This window comes from Rutidosis leptorrhynchoides, chromosome 8 (genome assembly GCF_046630445.1).
Source record: "Rutidosis leptorrhynchoides isolate AG116_Rl617_1_P2 chromosome 8, CSIRO_AGI_Rlap_v1, whole genome shotgun sequence".
Lineage (NCBI taxonomy): Eukaryota > Viridiplantae > Streptophyta > Magnoliopsida > Asterales > Asteraceae > Rutidosis > Rutidosis leptorrhynchoides.
This window is the reverse complement of record NC_092340.1, coordinates 94,898,588-94,914,993: the sequence shown is the minus strand read 5'-3', so window position 1 is coordinate 94,914,993 and position 16,406 is coordinate 94,898,588. Positions and strand designations below refer to the sequence as shown.

The window sequence follows — 16,406 nt, the reverse complement described above, 5'->3', positions numbered from 1 at the left end:
GTGAAAAAAGTTGATTATCTGAAGTGGACAATTATTTTAGGACAAATAAAAATGAAAATGCAGACATTTATTTTGGAATGGAGGGACTACGTTTTTCCTTTTTGTGTCAACTGACATTGAAGGAATCAAAGATGACTGACCTGCAAACGGCATGGCCCGGGGTTGCTTCTCATAATATAACACACGAGCATTTGTTTTGTTTCATCTCATCTGTCGCTTTCTTTTCTGGTAAATCACCAAAATAAGAAGGTTGCGTAAAGTTAGATATAACAAGATTACAATCAAATTCGCGTACAGGGCGTAAGAGTAACAAGCAAATGATTATATCGAACTCTGTCAAGCATTTACTTTCCTGGAAGTTTATAGCATGACATTGTAAAATTTATTGTACAGCATTAATTTTAATTTTAACTATAAATAAATAAGCTTAAGTGCACGAAAATGTAATTATTTGATACTGACATTCAAAGTATGCAACAAAGTAGTCGGGGTTACATTGTGTGTAACGAACTTTCATTTTATTTATATTGTATGTATTTTGGTGACGCGTCAACTTCTGATGATGACACATGTCGACATCATACAATTGATACACAAACAAAAGTACCAAAAATTACATACATTAACTACTCAACAATTTCACTACACACAATGTATGTTCGAAAAGTTGTTGTACAATGTATGTTAGAAAAGTTTGGTACCCACTATGAATGTTAGAGTATAAATAATTACATTTCTGTACACTTAAGCCACATAAATATTACTCCGTACAAACTTTCATATATGAGCTATAATAGGCATTCTGTAATAAACCTAGGGAGGTGATATTGTATTGTACTCTTATACTAAAAGGGATCCCTTTTGCTGCTGTTCATATTGCCAAAAGGTAATTATCCCCAAGACTAAGAGCAAACTGCTAATTTCCGATTTTTTTACAATTTTTTTTTCAATCCTTTCTTTACAACTTATTTCCCTTTCTTTTTTCCCCCAAGTATTTTAGAAGTAAAAAATACCCTTTATATTTTTTACGTTCGGCTAACCGACCAAAACCACCCCGCAGCGAAGCGAGGGTTTTTATCCCTCGTTTATACTACGTTGCAGATTCATACAACATTTCACATTGTTTATTCACTTGGTACAACTTCTTGATGTACGGTTTTGGTGTATGAATCTAAACTCGCGATATAAATAATAACCTTGGACGCAGTTCTACCTAGTATTTGACCATAAGTTGAAGATATAATACCTACTATAGAAATTTTCAAAATTTACTGTAATAGTGTAACGCAAAAACTGATACGTATTTTTTAGAAAGAAAAACTAACCCAAAATATCGCAAATCAACGAGAACGCTGACTATGCACAAACAAAAAGTTATGAGCACAGTTTTAGTGATACCTTTTTCTTGAGGAGGTTGACTAACGACAACGTGCATAGTTGTAATTCCACCAGGAACATCACATAGTGCATTTCTGCATTCTCCTACTGTTTTATTGTTCTCCAATATTTTTCCAGCACTAATTAACTTTATATCTTTTACTGTTCTTGGAGCATTAGCCTTATCTGTTACACCGAAAAAAACATACCCAAATTCAGTAACATATATATCTTATTAATAATAATCATTACAGAATCTTAGCATATATATAAACTACAAGAGAGCACTTTCGACAATACTATATTCTCAAAATAACAAAGTAAATACCTTAATTAGTCTTACATAAGAGAAAGATGTTCAAAGTATTATTAACTGACCTTTAGGCCATTGAGATAATATGCTTTCTTTCAAGTTTGCAACACTTGAAGCTGTTGGAAAGCTTTTCGGACCGATATCCGATCCATCTATTAAGCGAAATTTAATCTCGAGCGAATCTTGAACTCCGGACATCTTCCACCTTCTATAGGACACAAAAATCCCAGTATCCAAACACCCAAAGTCTACAACTTTATGGGTATTTGTCCAGGGAAAAAAAAAACAATCTTTACAAACTTAGTTTGTGAACCCTAGAATTATAAAAAGATGGTCTTGATTAAAATCAAGACCATCAAAATATGATACAAGTTGTGAACTCTAAGTACCTCAAATCTTTGAAACTGAATGATCTCTTAGCTGATTTTTAATCACCTAACAATTAAAAAATCACAACCAAGCTAATAACAATCAATTCAAGCATAAATTAATCAAATCTATTGACCGCTTAAATACCAAAATCAAGATCCTTCTAGCTTTAAAAAACCTAGTATCCATAAATTATTTTAGTAATTATATATTAATATTTCAATAAATAAAATAACAAAACACTAAATTCCTATCAACAAGATCACACAAATTGGTCCAAATTAAAGTCAACAAACATCAAAGATCGAAACTTTTACTCAAATCATAAAGTGGGTATCTTTATAAATCAAATTAAATCAAGACTATAACTTTATTGAACATGTAAGATGATTAAAAGAAGAGAAAAAAACCTTACTTTTATCAGGAAATTATCTGGACTTGTCTCTCAAACACTTGAAATTTGATGAAATATAGACTGTAAGAATCTTGATAATCCACGAATTAAAGAAATAAAACTCTTAATTGGGATGCTAAATTAGACAATTGAAGTCAATCTGAAGAAAAAGAAGAAAAAAGAAAAAGAAAAAAAAGATGCAAAGGAAGAAAGAAAGGGGAAAAAGAGATGAGATGGGGTATTTAGTATTTGGGAGTTTATCGAAAGTCTTGGAAAAATGTGTGGCCAAATCAAAGGCGCCGAACTTTTATTTTCTTCGATTACTCCGAATTCTGTACGGTTTAAAAAAAAAAATCCATTTTACATTATTGTATATGTATGTATATCAGTATATGTGTATATGTATGTACATGTATATTCGTATGACATTCTGTAATTTTCTAGTATATAAAGCCTAATGGTGGTGTTAGTTGGATGTCGTTCGTCTTGCTATTGAGGGTTTTGGGCTAGTTATGTTTACTTCGGTCGACTACATGTATATCTAGCCGGATCATTTTTTTGTGGTTGGGTTTTCGTCTTTTGACAGGTTTGGGGTTTTGGTGCCACAATTGAGGGTTTTGAGCGTGCGTAACTCCTAAGTAATAATTTCGGTGCATTGATTGGTTAGATGACTATATGTATCAATGTTTTGGGTTTAGATGTTTGATTACCTTCTCTCTCACCTGCGATCCACTCGCAGGCGGTGAATACATGGTGTCTTCATCCATGGATTTTGTGTATTTGTTTCGTTTGTTTGATCGTGCGTGTGACTTCTTTGCCTCGTTTTGAGATTTCTTGAGAGATATAAGTTGTTTGGTCGTTTTCAATTTGAGCTAGTTTGTTTTTTAGCTATTAGATTTGGTATATAAGTATTAAAGTTAATTAGGTTTCATTGTATTTTAAAAATTGTTGATGAATAACACATAATAACCTAATGAGTTCACATTATTCTACATGGTATCAGATGTTTGTTTAGTGTTTTTATCGTTCTCATCCTTATTTTTATGTTGCCACCATAAAACGATATGCCACCAACACCAAAAATGATTGGTTGCCGCCTTACCATCTTTCTTTTGCATTACCCACTCGTGATTATGCAATTACCACCTACCTTTATGGTTTTCTAAATCTAGCATTCCCTCTTTTTTTCTACACTTCTCTTTTCCTACGCCTCTTTTATCATTGTTGTTCTCAAGTTGATGCTAGCAAGAATAAAGTATAAACTAATTAATTATAATTCTTTGATTCTATCAAAGAGATTATATTTTAGCAGTACATAAGAAACATCTTTAACAAAAGATTGATAGTTCAAGCTTCGTAGTAGGCATAAATAAAACAAATACTACGTACTATAATAAAGTGGGTTGTTAATGTACAAGTCAATTATAAGTTTAGAATCTGTGATATTCGATCCCTTTCGTTGTTCACATATAGTCGCCTCTTCAAATTTCCAGTTATTCCTTGATTGCACTTCAACCGACCGAAACAATAAGACTATGGACCATGAGCCTGACCAAATATTCTCGCGTATTTCGATTTCAGGTTGGTTACTGTTGAATTTTCTGAGTTTTCTCGGTTCTATACGAACTGTGCACACCTCTAATCACCCCAAAGGTGAATTAAGGGGTTGTAGACTTATGACCACTAATGATATTATCATGACGATCTAAAAAGAAGAAGTCAGAGTAACAACACGGTGAATAGTGGGATTAAAGGGTACCTACGAAGGGGCAACCGGGGTCAGCGGCCCCCAGCGATCGAATTTTTTTTAGGATAATTATTTTAGTTCGAAGTTTTGCCACCGATTATTTATCTTTTCAAAATGTTAACGTTTTGACATCGACGAAAAAAATTCATGGATCCCCCACTGTTTGACATTAAGATGACGCATGAGCGCACAGTTCATGTCTTTAAAAAAGCAAGGTGCACATGGTTTGGGTATTTTGATTCCACTCTTGTAAGCTTTAACATAAAGCTTTTAGGACCTTACTACTTTATACCCTACAATTCAATTTAAACACATGTCAATGCTCAATAGTCCACTTCAAAGGTTCCACCTTTGGTTAAATGCTATACTTTTCTTGTTATTCTTGTTTCTTTAGTACAAGGAATGCATCTTGTCCCTATGTACCTAACTCTTTAACTATATATGTCATTTGAATTGGCTTCATAACTCTGGTTATGGAGTATTATATATTAAATAACCTTTTTTCTTGTCACCCAAGATGCAATGCTAGTGAAATTTTCTTTTTCATCGTTATTGATTTTCAAAGATAACGTGTGATTATACTTGCTGCAACGCGCGACCGTAGCCATTTTATTGATGTATATACTCAACGCTACGCGTAACGCTATCGAATAATATTAACTTATGACCCACTACTAATCGACTACAAAAACATAGCAGTTAAAACGCACCCGCAGCAACGCGCGAGCCATTTCTTAACTAGTTATAACAAAAATCCACAATAATAAAATATAAAAATTTGAGTAACATATGACTTACAGTTGTATATATAGTGTTGAGATGATCATAATTCAGAACAGGTTTCTTTGCTGCCCAATCATAAACCACCGGGTCGGTAGCGTAAGTAGACGGTGGATGGGCACTAATTGTGTGAGAGTATGTCAAGGCAGCGGCACGGTGATCACTATAAACACCGCCGGCGTGGTTGACCGGATATGATGATGAAGAAGAAGAGTAATGGGCGTCAACGCTGGATAGATTAGAATCGACTTGAGCGGTGGTATAGTGTGATTCGTTATGAATTGGAGGATAGTTTGGGTTAGGGTTAGGGTTAGGGTTTGGTGGTTGCATTGTCTATGAATTGATAAATTTGGGGTTTTCTACGATAATCAGTTAATCACCTTGTCCTTTAACTTTACAATTTATATTTCCAAATTCATATGTGATAGATTCTAACTTGATAACGATAACTTAATTTGACGTTATCTTTTCAAAAAATCCTCAAATAAATAAATTCAAGCATAAATAAATTATCAATTAAAAGTGTATATTAACAATAGGTGAATCTGTTAAAAATAGATTTGTATGCTTCAATTTTCACGAATCCAATAAATAATAGTAATAGTAATAAATAATAAATAATAACTTCAAAAGAAACTTTAACTCCGCCCGTGAGAGTTGCTTGTCCAAGTAACTTTTATTACAATAGTCAAAATTAGGCATGAGCAAATGGGCCGAAAAACCGAAATCGATCCTGTAGTGAGTATCGAACGGTAATTAGTATCGGTTTCGGTTTTAAGAAATCAGGGTTTTCAGCTTCGGGATTTTACGGTATCGTTTTCGGTTTTAAGAAATCGAGGTTTTCAGTTTCGGAATTTTACGGTTCCGGTTCCGGTATTTATATGGTATTTCGGTACTAGATACCGAACTTATACCCATACTATAAATGAGAATATTAGAATAAGATAAAGCTTAATCAGCAAGCAAAATTTCAAGACACATATAACAAACAAACAGAATACTTCGTACATAGGAATGATGTAAGTGATCTGGTGCAGACAGATGAAAAGAGTTAGGGGTTGATTACTTGTAACTTAGTTCTAGTTCATGGGAGTGCAAATGAAAAATTGAAAACCCTACTAATAGACACACTTGACTATTTGACTATCCGATTAGCTACTTGGGTAGACCAATATTTAAAAATATTTTATAAATCATTAAAATTTGTATATTGTTTTGTATATATAAATTTCTCTTAGAATCTCATTAGATAAACCTATAAAACGCATGTATACTAATTTATATACATTTTTAGTATTATTTTGTAAATTTCACATAACGTTAAAGTTTACAAGAAATGTAAGATGGGCTCTTATTTGGAATAAAACATATTTATATAATGTATGAAGTGACATATAAACACATTGATATCAAGTTGGTTATCCTAAACAACATAACATTGATCCCGAGTTGGTTGACTTCTAAATGTGTAAGTGACTTATAAACACAAGTATATAATGTATGAAGGTCGGCGTGTAACAACTACAAGTAATTTTGTTGGTATATGAATATCCTCACTTTCATTAGACCAAATATTGATTGCTGATTGCGTATTATCTACATCGTTGTGAAAAAATTGTGGTACAAAATGGGTAAAAAATCGAAGAATACCGGTCCTGTACCGGTACCGAAACCGGTACCGTATTGAAATTTCGCTACGGTTTCAGTTCTCCATTTTACCCAATTTCGGTATTGGTACTAACCGGTTTCGGTTCTCCATTTTACCCATTTTACCCAATCTCATCCCTAGTCAAAATTACAAAAATTGAGAGAGATAAGTTATTTGCAACTGAAATTAATTAACTACTTTTGGTCGCCACTAGCTCTAGTGCAAACTACAAAGGAATTGGAAAACTATAACAGAATGGAACGGATTTAGTTGAACTGTTAGAATTTGGGAAGAACAAGTCGTTTGTTATCTTCATAATCCTCCAGTCACGTGCTTCACACGTGAGTTCTATTTTAAACACTGCACATGTTTCTCACGTGACAATGAGCTGACTCATAACAATACCTCCCTCTTGAATTCATTCGTGTCCTTGAATGGGTTTGCCCCAAATCGAAATCCGAGTACCTCAACAACAAATCAGTATATGTACTAGAGCTAGTGGCGATCAAAAGTAGTTGATCAATTTTAGTTGTAAACAACTTATCTATCTCAATTTCTGTAATTTTGACTATTGTAATAAAAGTCAATTCGACTCGATTTCATTTCCAATTCTTAATTCAAGGAAGTAGATTATGTTGAAAGGTGTTTCTTCAATTCAATTGCGAGTCAAGAAATACCATATTACTTTGGTATTAGAACTTTCAAGATCCTAATTGGCCAAATTAGTAAATTGTAGCAATGGTGATGTCAACCAGAAGTATTACCATGGATGAACAGGCTAAAGAGTATGTAGCTGAGGTCGTGAATGCGTCCAGGGTGGAGGTAAGACAAACTATAGCAGATCTCGCTGCCCAGTTTAGTAACATGCTCGTTCAACATAATTACTTAACTGTAGAAATGCAAAAAAAAAAAAACAGAATGGAGAAGGAACAAGTAGAAGGGGATCAAACCAATTGACAAGAATGACAAAGGTGAAATTTCCAAAGTTTGACGTTGAAGATGTCAAGGTTGGATCTTCAAATGCAATCAATTCTTCAGAGTGGATGGTACATTGTTGAGTAAACCCCCCCAAACAAGTGCAGTGGACAGATTTATTCATTAGAAGTAATTGCAGAAAATAATGCGGAACAAGTCGTTAAATATGTTATCTTCACAATCCTTCAGTCATGTGCTTCACACGTGATTTCTATTTTAAATGTTGCACTTGCTTCTCACGTGACTCTGAGCTCATAACATATTGATTATTTAAGAGGCCGACTAAAAGGAAACATACATTCAAAAAATATTATGTACACAATTAAGTATTGCAATATGCATTTGAAGAAAGTAAATTGCCATATACATAATATTACTGCATTGCTTGGAAAGTATATATAAACCAAATATGAATTGTAATCTACCATAACTAGCCAACTAGTACAACACCATGATCAATCAACAAGAATACATACATGTTCAAATCACATATTCCCCGAACTATTTTAGCAACTGTTTATTCAACAGAGGTCATATCAAGGTTCAGTAAAATTGAATAATGTATCAATATCAAAGGATACAGTGTAGAAGAAACATAAAGCTGAGTAAACATATATAGTAACCCACATAATTGTTTTTCACTACAAGGAACAAAATATAAGAATAAAAGAACTGAACAACCAAAAATAGTGAAAATTTCCATCACAACCCACATGATCAAAACAAACAATTCCTTTAGACTAATGCAGGCATGTCCTTAAGCCAAGCATCCAGTGGCTTACCGATCGAGTAAACAATAAACCCAATCTTTCTCAGTTTCTCGCTATCGACAACATTCCTACCATCAAACACAAAAGCCGGTTTCTGCATGTTGTCATATATCTTCTGAAAATCAAGATTTTTAAACTCATCCCACTCAGTCAAAATACACACACCATGTGCATCCTTGGTGGCTGCATACGCATCCCAAACAACACCAACTTGCTTAACAGTAGTCGGGCTCATTGGTTGAAGATGAAGAGGATGGTCCCAGTCAAACTTCTTCATTGAAAGATCCCGTTGGATCTGATCCTCTGTTACTTGCGGGTCATAAATACTCAACATAGCCTTATCACCTAACAAACCCTTACAAACATCGATAGCCGGGGTTTCACGTGTGTCACCCGTATCCTTCTTGAACGCAAATCCAAGAATAGCAATCTTCTTGTTTGACACAGTGTTAAACATAGAAGCAACAACACGGTTCACAAAACGGGTCTTCTGGTAATCGTTGATCTTGATAACTTGTTTCCAATATTCAGCTACTTCAGGTAGCCCATTACACTCGCAAATGTAAACCAAGTTCAAAATATCCTTCTGGAAACACGAACCGCCAAATCCAACACTGGCGTTCAAAAATTTCGGACCAATCCTAGTATCCTTTCCCACTGCATAAGCAACTTGGGTAACATTTGCACCTGTTGCCTCACATAAAGCTGACATGGCATTAACAGACGAAATTCTTTGTGCCAAGAAGGCATTAGCAGCAAGTTTTGACAGTTCAGCAGACCATAAATTGGTTGTGATGATGTTTTCTTCTGGGACCCAGTGAGCATACACGTCTTTCAACGCTTTAATTGCTGCCTGGCCGCCAGGTGTTTCCCTACCACCGATAAGAACTCGATCAGGTTTGAAAAGATCTTCAATCGCAGTTCCCTCAGCAAGAAATTCGGGGTTCGAAAGAATCTGAAAATTTATACCCTTGCTGTTATGAGTCAAAATCTTTTCAATAGCTTCAGCTGTTTTAACAGGGACGGTTGACTTTTCAACAACAATTTTGTCTGATTTTGAAACATCGGCAATCATACGAGCAGCACTTTCCCAGTACGTAAGATCGGCAGCTTTACCAGCACCAAGACCACGTGTTTTTGTTGGTGTGTTAACGGAAACAAACACTATATCAGCTTCACACACATGCTTTTCGACATCGGTGCTGAAAAACAGGTTCTTGCCACGACACTTCTTCACGACATCATCGAGACCTGGTTCGTAAATAGGCAACTGGTCGCTATTCCAAGCTGTGATACGCGGTACAGAAATATCAACTACAGCCACTTCAATATCAGGACACTTGAGTGCTATGACAGCCATGGTGGGTCCCCCAACATACCCAGCTCCAATGCAGCAGATCTTCACCATCTTCTTGTGTTCCTGCATACCACAATTTTAAAATTTAAACAATCAACATATAAACGGTTTATCCATCACACAATCAAATATATTCTAGAGCTAAGTACGCATAATTTTATGATTTGTATCCAACTTATTGCATACTAATTTGTAATGTAATGTACTTTCAAATGGTCTTATATGTGTGATAAACTTTCAATTCTAGCTATTGTATGCATCTGACCTCCTATAACTTGTTAACTGATAGTGTACCACATGATTGAGATGACGTGGCACATTACATGGGCGCCACATCATTCAAAGTTATTACTACATAATTTTAGAAGTAAATTCTTACATACACAATAAAAAGATTAATTGAACAAAATTAAATGCATTAAACCTTAACTTCTAACATAAAGGACCTTATAACAAGCAGATCGAACATGCAATGATCAATCATCAATCAAACAAATTAGTTTGATTTTAGGTAACATTCAGCAATGTAAGCAACTACAAACACTCCTAAATTTCATCTAGTTTTGGATCATTGATCACATCAACTAAACAATACGATAAACACAGATCTAAACGTAACACTATCGATTCATAATTAACAACCTAAAAATTCAGCTCACTACACCTAAAACCAATAAATGTTCAATCAACACTAAATTAACAAAATGTAAATTGATCTAATCATAAAGCTTGACCATCGAAATGACGTGAAATTAAAATTAAATTAAAATGTTCAATCGAATTAATCTAAGACATATAATTATGAATCGAATCGTTACCTGATTGATCAACGATCGGAAAGTGTGAAAATGAAAGAGATCTGTTACTGTAATGTGTAATACGAAACAGAGAAAACGGGGGGCATGTTTATATAATATTTCAAAAGTACAGAATCTACCCTTTAAGTTTTAATAGATGACATTTAATTAATTCTTTATTTTTAATGATTGACGTGGACAGCTCAACGCGTCCACCTACACTACATGCATTTGGCAGACGAGTGAGAGGGAGTGGTCAAGTTATAAAAGTACTTTCTGCTATTAGCATTTTGCACCCATGAAGTTTCATTATTCGTTCTTTCGACCCAAAAAGTAAAAAAATAAAAAACTCCATCAAGAGTTTGTTTATTTTGTTATCTACGGAGTATGAATTCATATTCATATTCATATTCATATTCATATTTCATTTCAAAATTTACTAATAGCAATGAAAATTTTGGTCGTACCACATACATGTGTAAGCCGTTTTGACCAAGGAAAGAAAAGGTCAAATCATACACACTTACGGGGTATATGTAGTAATTATTTAGGGATTACACATGAGTATAAAGAGTAATTTAAGGGGTTAAAATATAACTTTTTAATTTAATATAATAATCAACAAATAAAATTCACCCAATTTTTTAACGGGATTTATCTTTTTTCCCTCTGCGAGTTGCTTTTTCCGTCATCACCGTTTAACTCGAAATAATTTTACGAACAAAACGCAACTAACTACATTCAAAACGGAGCTTCTTTTTTTTAAAGGAAAACATTTTGTATTCAACTAATTATATCAAGTGGATATCTAAAGCAAGCGGTAAGTTTATGAGTTTGTAAAGAACGCAACGCGCATGCCATTAGGTATATATGTTTTCTGTGGAGAGAGTTAAAGAAAACACCAAAATACATCATGATGTCAATATATGATTTGATAGAAATAGAAAAGAGAAAATGAGCGAAAAGAATGTTACTTTCAGAAATATCATTTTTTAAAATATCGTGTTTTTAAAATCTTTAAGTGTACAACATTATGTATGTAATAAGTAGTAAACATACGTACACATTTTGTACATAAATCGTGTGATACTACAAACAGGTACCCAAATACAACCGCAGCAACGCGCGGTCCGTACTTTTTCTAGTTTTAACTGTTGTGTTACGTTTGTGTTAACAGGACGAAAATAGGTTAAAACTAAAAACTTCGTAGTCTTTTCGATCAAATGAAAAGTGAGATTAGTATTTTAGGAGTTTGCAATACATTGTATACTTTTGTCGTCTAACGGTCTTTTCGAGACGACATTTTATCGTCTCTAAAAGTGTTGTCTTGTTTTTACTGTTCTATTGTAGTGTTTATTTAGAGTTGAAAATATATACATGTAAAATAGAAGTTCTAAGGCTTATAATTCAGTCGTATGTAAGGCAGGGCCGTCTCAACAATTTAAAGGCCCTATACGAAAATAAAAATGAGCCCATATATACGTTAAATATATTTTACTATCCATAATAAAATAATACTCCAATTTTATCTATTTATTTACTTACATTGTATTTAACTATTAAAAATAAGGTATGTTAACTTTAATTAACAATTTTTTATTTGATTTAATTAAAATATTTACATATTCAAAATTTTGAGTCCTTCTAAATTTTGGGTCCTAGACAGTTGTTTATCTTGCCTACGCTCGAAGACACCTCTGATCTGATGCAAGGATACAACGAGTCAAATAATTAAAACCTACATTTTAGTTGCTTTTGTTGAGTCCCCAAAATAATTAAGGATTTAATTATGACAAAACTGTAGTTTATTTACACTAAAATGTTATGTGCAGCCAGCACAAGTTTGTTTCTGTACTGTCAGCTAATATAGCTGTGTTGAGTGTGTAGTATGCTGGCTGATCTACCAGCACAAGGTAGAGTGTATTCTTCGAATCAGCACAGGATGAGTACTCAGCTAATTAACAATATCAAGTGACTCAGCATATGAAGAACCAGTAGATCTGGATAGCAGCATACAACACAAGACAGCCATGCTCCATTACAAGCATGGTAGTTTCCCAGAGTGGTCTACATCAACGCACTATTCAACAGAAGTCGAAGACAAAGTTGAACAGAAAAGGACAGGAGTCGGCGGCTGACAAGTGACCTTACAAGACCACGTGGGAATGCAGAAGTGGAACGCATGTGCAGACATGTGTTATACTTTATTCATACCTAGGGAACACAACATTCCATTTGTTTAAAACAAATGGTAGTGCCAAACCGAATTGGTGTGTTCCTGCAAATAGCTACCTAAGAGGAAAGAAGGAGAGCACGCCTTCTGACACAATTGTCCCCACAAGTACAAGGCATCCTATGTACTAGTGGACAATAGATTAATTACACGGACAATAGGACTACTATATAATTGTTGTATTCACTGTTGTATCAACTAGTGGTGTGGGTTTTATTATTTAGAGTCATAAACGTGTAATAGCTTTTAGTTTACCTCTTAGCTATAATCTAGGTAATCTGTATCAACCAACTATCATTCCGCCAATGATAGTTGTGATTCTTTGTGATTCAATCAATAAAGAATAACCGTTAAAAATTACCTGTGACTCTATCTAATTTGCATGCTTGAATACATAATCGAGTTTAACTGTTTAGTTAATTGAAAAAGAATTGTATTCACCCCCCCTCTACAATACTCCTGTTGTTATTAAGGGACCAACAACTGGTATCAGAGCTTCAGTCTTGATAATTAATATCTTGGATCTGAATTCTCTCATGGCTGCATATTCCAATACAGCTTACCTTGAAAATGGCTCATCCAATAGACCACCCAAATTTGATGAAGAAGAGTATGAAACTTGGAAGGCAAGATTCATGCTTCACCTTGAGTCTATTGACCCACTCATGCCTGATATTGCCACAAATGGTCCATTTGTTCCTACTGAGACTATTGACAGTGTACCAGCAACTGCTGACACTCCTGCTGTTCCTGGCAGAGAGGTTATTCTCACTCCTTCTAGATGGGATGCTGAGGATAAACGTCGTGTTGGACTTGACCCTAAGATCAGAACCCTGTTAGCTATAACTTTACCTAACACATTGTTCAAACTGATTAAGGGAAAAGAAAATGCTAAGCTTATGTTGGACTATTTAGACGTTACCTATGAGGGTATGGGTGAGGTAAGACAGAACAGAATGATAGCTTTGAAAAGAGAATATGAAATGTTCTTTGCCTACAAGAATGAAACTCTTAAGCAAACCTTCATTAGGTTTAACTCCCTAATTGCTGACCTGAATACCTTGAATGTCACGTATACATAATTTGAACATGTAAACAAATTCATTGACTCACTGCCTGCTGAATGGAAACCTGTAACTGACCCATTAAGAACCACTCAGACCTTAAAAAACTTTAACATGTCTTCTCTCTATAGCTCCTTATGGAACCATGAGAAGGCAGAAGCTAAATTTGAACTTAACTTGAAAGAAAACTTTAGGTCTACCCCCACCACTTCAAAATCGTCTAAAACTGATGATACTGCTCTTTTTACTACTGCTAAAAAGAAAACTCAAAAGGCTTTACTGGTTCAAAAGCTGCTGGCAGAAGAAGAGACAGCTGAGAGTGATGTGGGTAGTGGTACTGGGTCTGAAGAAAGCAGTGATGATGAAAGTGATGTAGAAGGGTTTGCTGAAGGTATGGCTTTGCTGGCTAGGCAGTTCAAAAGGTTCAATCATAATAGAACCAGCAAGTCATACAAGGGGAGTAAGAAACCAAGTGCTAGGTTTAGCAGCAAATCAGTCAAAGGTCCTAAATCTGAGTGTTATAATTGTGGGAAGGTTGGACACTTTGCAGCTGAGTGCATGTCCAGGAAACGTGCAACTTCACATGCTAACTCTTTCTCTAAAGCTGATAAATACAAGAACAAGTACAAAGCTATGAAAGCTCAGATGAAGGAAAGTGCTAAGACTGATAAGAAGGGTAAAAAGTCAGAAAAGGTTCTAGTTGCTGAGCATCATGATTGGGATGAAACCAGCTCATCGTCTTCCTCTGATAGTGATACTGATGATGATGGTGCTGGTTATGCTCAAGAAAAGAAGCTGTGTTTAATGGCCAAGGAGGTCAAGGAGTCTGATGAGGATGATAGTGGTAGCAAGTTTTTGGCTGATATGAGGGAAGCTGATCAGAAAAGAGATTCTCCTCAATGGAAAACTGAATTGATGTATAAGGTTGATAATTTTTGAACTTATACTGATGATGAAAAGGCCGAAATGTTTGACTACCTAAGAGTTGACTTATGTAGAGGCAGCAAACGTGAAGAAGTTTTGATATCTGACAACAAATCTTTAAATGAGAAACTTAAATGCAAAAATGATGAAATTAAAATCTTGAAAGATGATATTTCAAAACTTGAAAAACAAAATTTTGCTTTAAAGTCTCTTCACGTTGAGGTAGCAGAAGTCAAGAACCAGCTGGATAATCTTAAAAAGGTTGTCGCTTCATGGTGTACATCTGCTCAACGCACAGCAAAGTGTGTTAACGAGCAGGTGCCTGCCCAAGTTGAAGCCTTCTTTGCTGGTGACTATGCTGCTGCTGCTGCTATTGCAGAGGTTACTTTCATGGACCCAATTCTTGAAACAGATCCTGAAGCTGTCTTGCCAAATACTTTTGCCAAGATAGTTAAAGGTAAAAAGGTCTTGACGAATAAATTTGTTAGACCTGCTATTGTGTCCCCACCACCTGCCATGAAAGAGATTTTGGAGGATGAGGTTAGAGCAAGAAAAGTCAGTACCTTAATTGATGAGACTACTGACCCCTCAAGCATATACTACATGACTCCAAAAGAAAGACGTATAAAAAGGGAAATCACTGAAAATAATCTTAGAAAAGTTAAATCTACTGATTCCCCTTCGTGTTCGAGTTTCAATTGTGCTGTGCCAGCTGATGACAAACTTACTGGTCAACCAGTAGCTGCAGACAAGCCAGTCAAACGTAAAACTGGAAAGTCCAAGGCAGCAGGAAAAACATCTTCTAGTTCATCAACTTCAGTTGACAAGCCAGTAACTTCCCACACTGGCTCGTCAAATGATAAAGGCAAAGCAATACATCATGACTATGGTACTGGTTCCAAGAAGAAAGCTTCCCTTAAGGGAAAAGCAAAAGTGGACTCGAATGAAGAGCTGTCTATCACTGAGATTATGACAGTCAAGCTTGACCAGCTTATTGAGGCAGTAACCAAACATCGCCCCGATCCCCTTTACAATGTGTATGACCCATCACCGATACCAAATGTGAGAAAGTGCTACAAATGTGGCAGCAAGTTTCACTTAGCCAACATGTGTCCTTTTACCCTAACCCCATCTGCTGATGCTTCTTCAAGCAAACCAGCAGACAGGAAGAGATCATCAAAGATGACCCTTCCAGAACCCATCCTTGGATGGGTTCCCAAAAAGAACTAATCTCTTAGCTACTGTGCAGGGCATTCAAAACAAGCAAATCTGGTATCTCGATAGTGGATGTTCGAGACATATGACCGGATGTAAGTCCCTGCTAATGGACTATCAAGAAAAGGATGGTCCAGTTGTTTCGTATGGAGATAATTCGTTGGGTTACACAAAGGGTTTTGGTACTTTGACTAATGGGAATGTCACATTCTCAAATGTTGCATATGTAGTTGGGCTTAAACATAATTTACTCAGCATAAGCCAACTGACAAGCAAGAACAAGATAGTCCAATTCAGAAAGAAAATTAGCACTATTTTTGATAAGACAGGGAAGCCACTGCTGACTGCAAAACGTCATGAAAACATGTATCAAATTGACATGAACACAGCTGTCACAACAACTGATACTTGTTTCTATTTAAAGGCAGCAGACAACCTGAAAT

The 16,406-nt window shown here is 35.2% G+C and overlaps 2 protein-coding genes across 6 annotated transcripts; both read right to left on the bottom strand.

Annotated features, from left to right (window-relative positions):
- Window positions 1-140: 140 nt before the first annotated feature.
- LOC139862140 (membrane-anchored ubiquitin-fold protein 2-like) lies at window positions 141-2,717 on the bottom strand. 5 transcript variants are annotated; one of them, XM_071850703.1, is made up of 5 exons: window positions 2,470-2,717; window positions 2,080-2,125; window positions 1,756-1,938; window positions 1,399-1,563; window positions 141-225 (listed from the first exon to the last, which is right to left on the bottom strand). In XM_071850703.1, exons 3-5 carry the CDS (start codon window positions 1,886-1,888, stop codon window positions 170-172), a joined length of 354 nt encoding a protein of 117 aa, XP_071706804.1. In that variant the 5' UTR covers window positions 1,889-1,938; window positions 2,080-2,125; window positions 2,470-2,717; the 3' UTR covers window positions 141-169. The 5 variants fall into 5 exon arrangements, with proteins under 5 accessions (XP_071706804.1, XP_071706803.1, XP_071706802.1 ...); XM_071850702.1 differs by having other exon boundaries at window positions 1,756-1,980; window positions 2,475-2,717; XM_071850701.1 differs by having other exon boundaries at window positions 2,475-2,717.
- A 5,386-nt stretch (window positions 2,718-8,103) lies between these two features.
- Window positions 8,104-10,590, bottom strand: LOC139861744 (UDP-glucose 6-dehydrogenase 3). The gene is made up of 2 exons (XM_071850240.1): window positions 10,549-10,590; window positions 8,104-9,793 (listed from the first exon to the last, which is right to left on the bottom strand). Exon 2 carries the CDS (start codon window positions 9,779-9,781, stop codon window positions 8,339-8,341), a length of 1,443 nt encoding a protein of 480 aa, XP_071706341.1. The 5' UTR covers window positions 9,782-9,793; window positions 10,549-10,590; the 3' UTR covers window positions 8,104-8,338.
- Between the last annotated feature and the right edge of the window lie 5,816 nt (window positions 10,591-16,406).

Excerpts from the sequence above, each read along its gene's own strand:
- LOC139861744 (XM_071850240.1), bottom strand. The coding sequence starts at position 9,781 with ATGGTGAAGATCTGCTGCATTGGAGCTGGGTATGTTGGGGGACCCACC.
- LOC139862140 (XM_071850703.1), bottom strand. The coding sequence starts at position 1,888 with ATGTCCGGAGTTCAAGATTCGCTCGAGATTAAATTTCGCTTAATAGAT. Across the intron at positions 1,564-1,755 it reads ATTATCTCAATGGCCTAAAG|ATAAGGCTAATGCTCCAAGA; the intron begins GTCAGTTAATAA and ends TCGGTGTAACAG. Across the intron at positions 226-1,398 it reads TCAACCTCCTCAAGAAAAAG|AAAAGAAAGCGACAGATGAG; the intron begins GTATCACTAAAA and ends GTGATTTACCAG.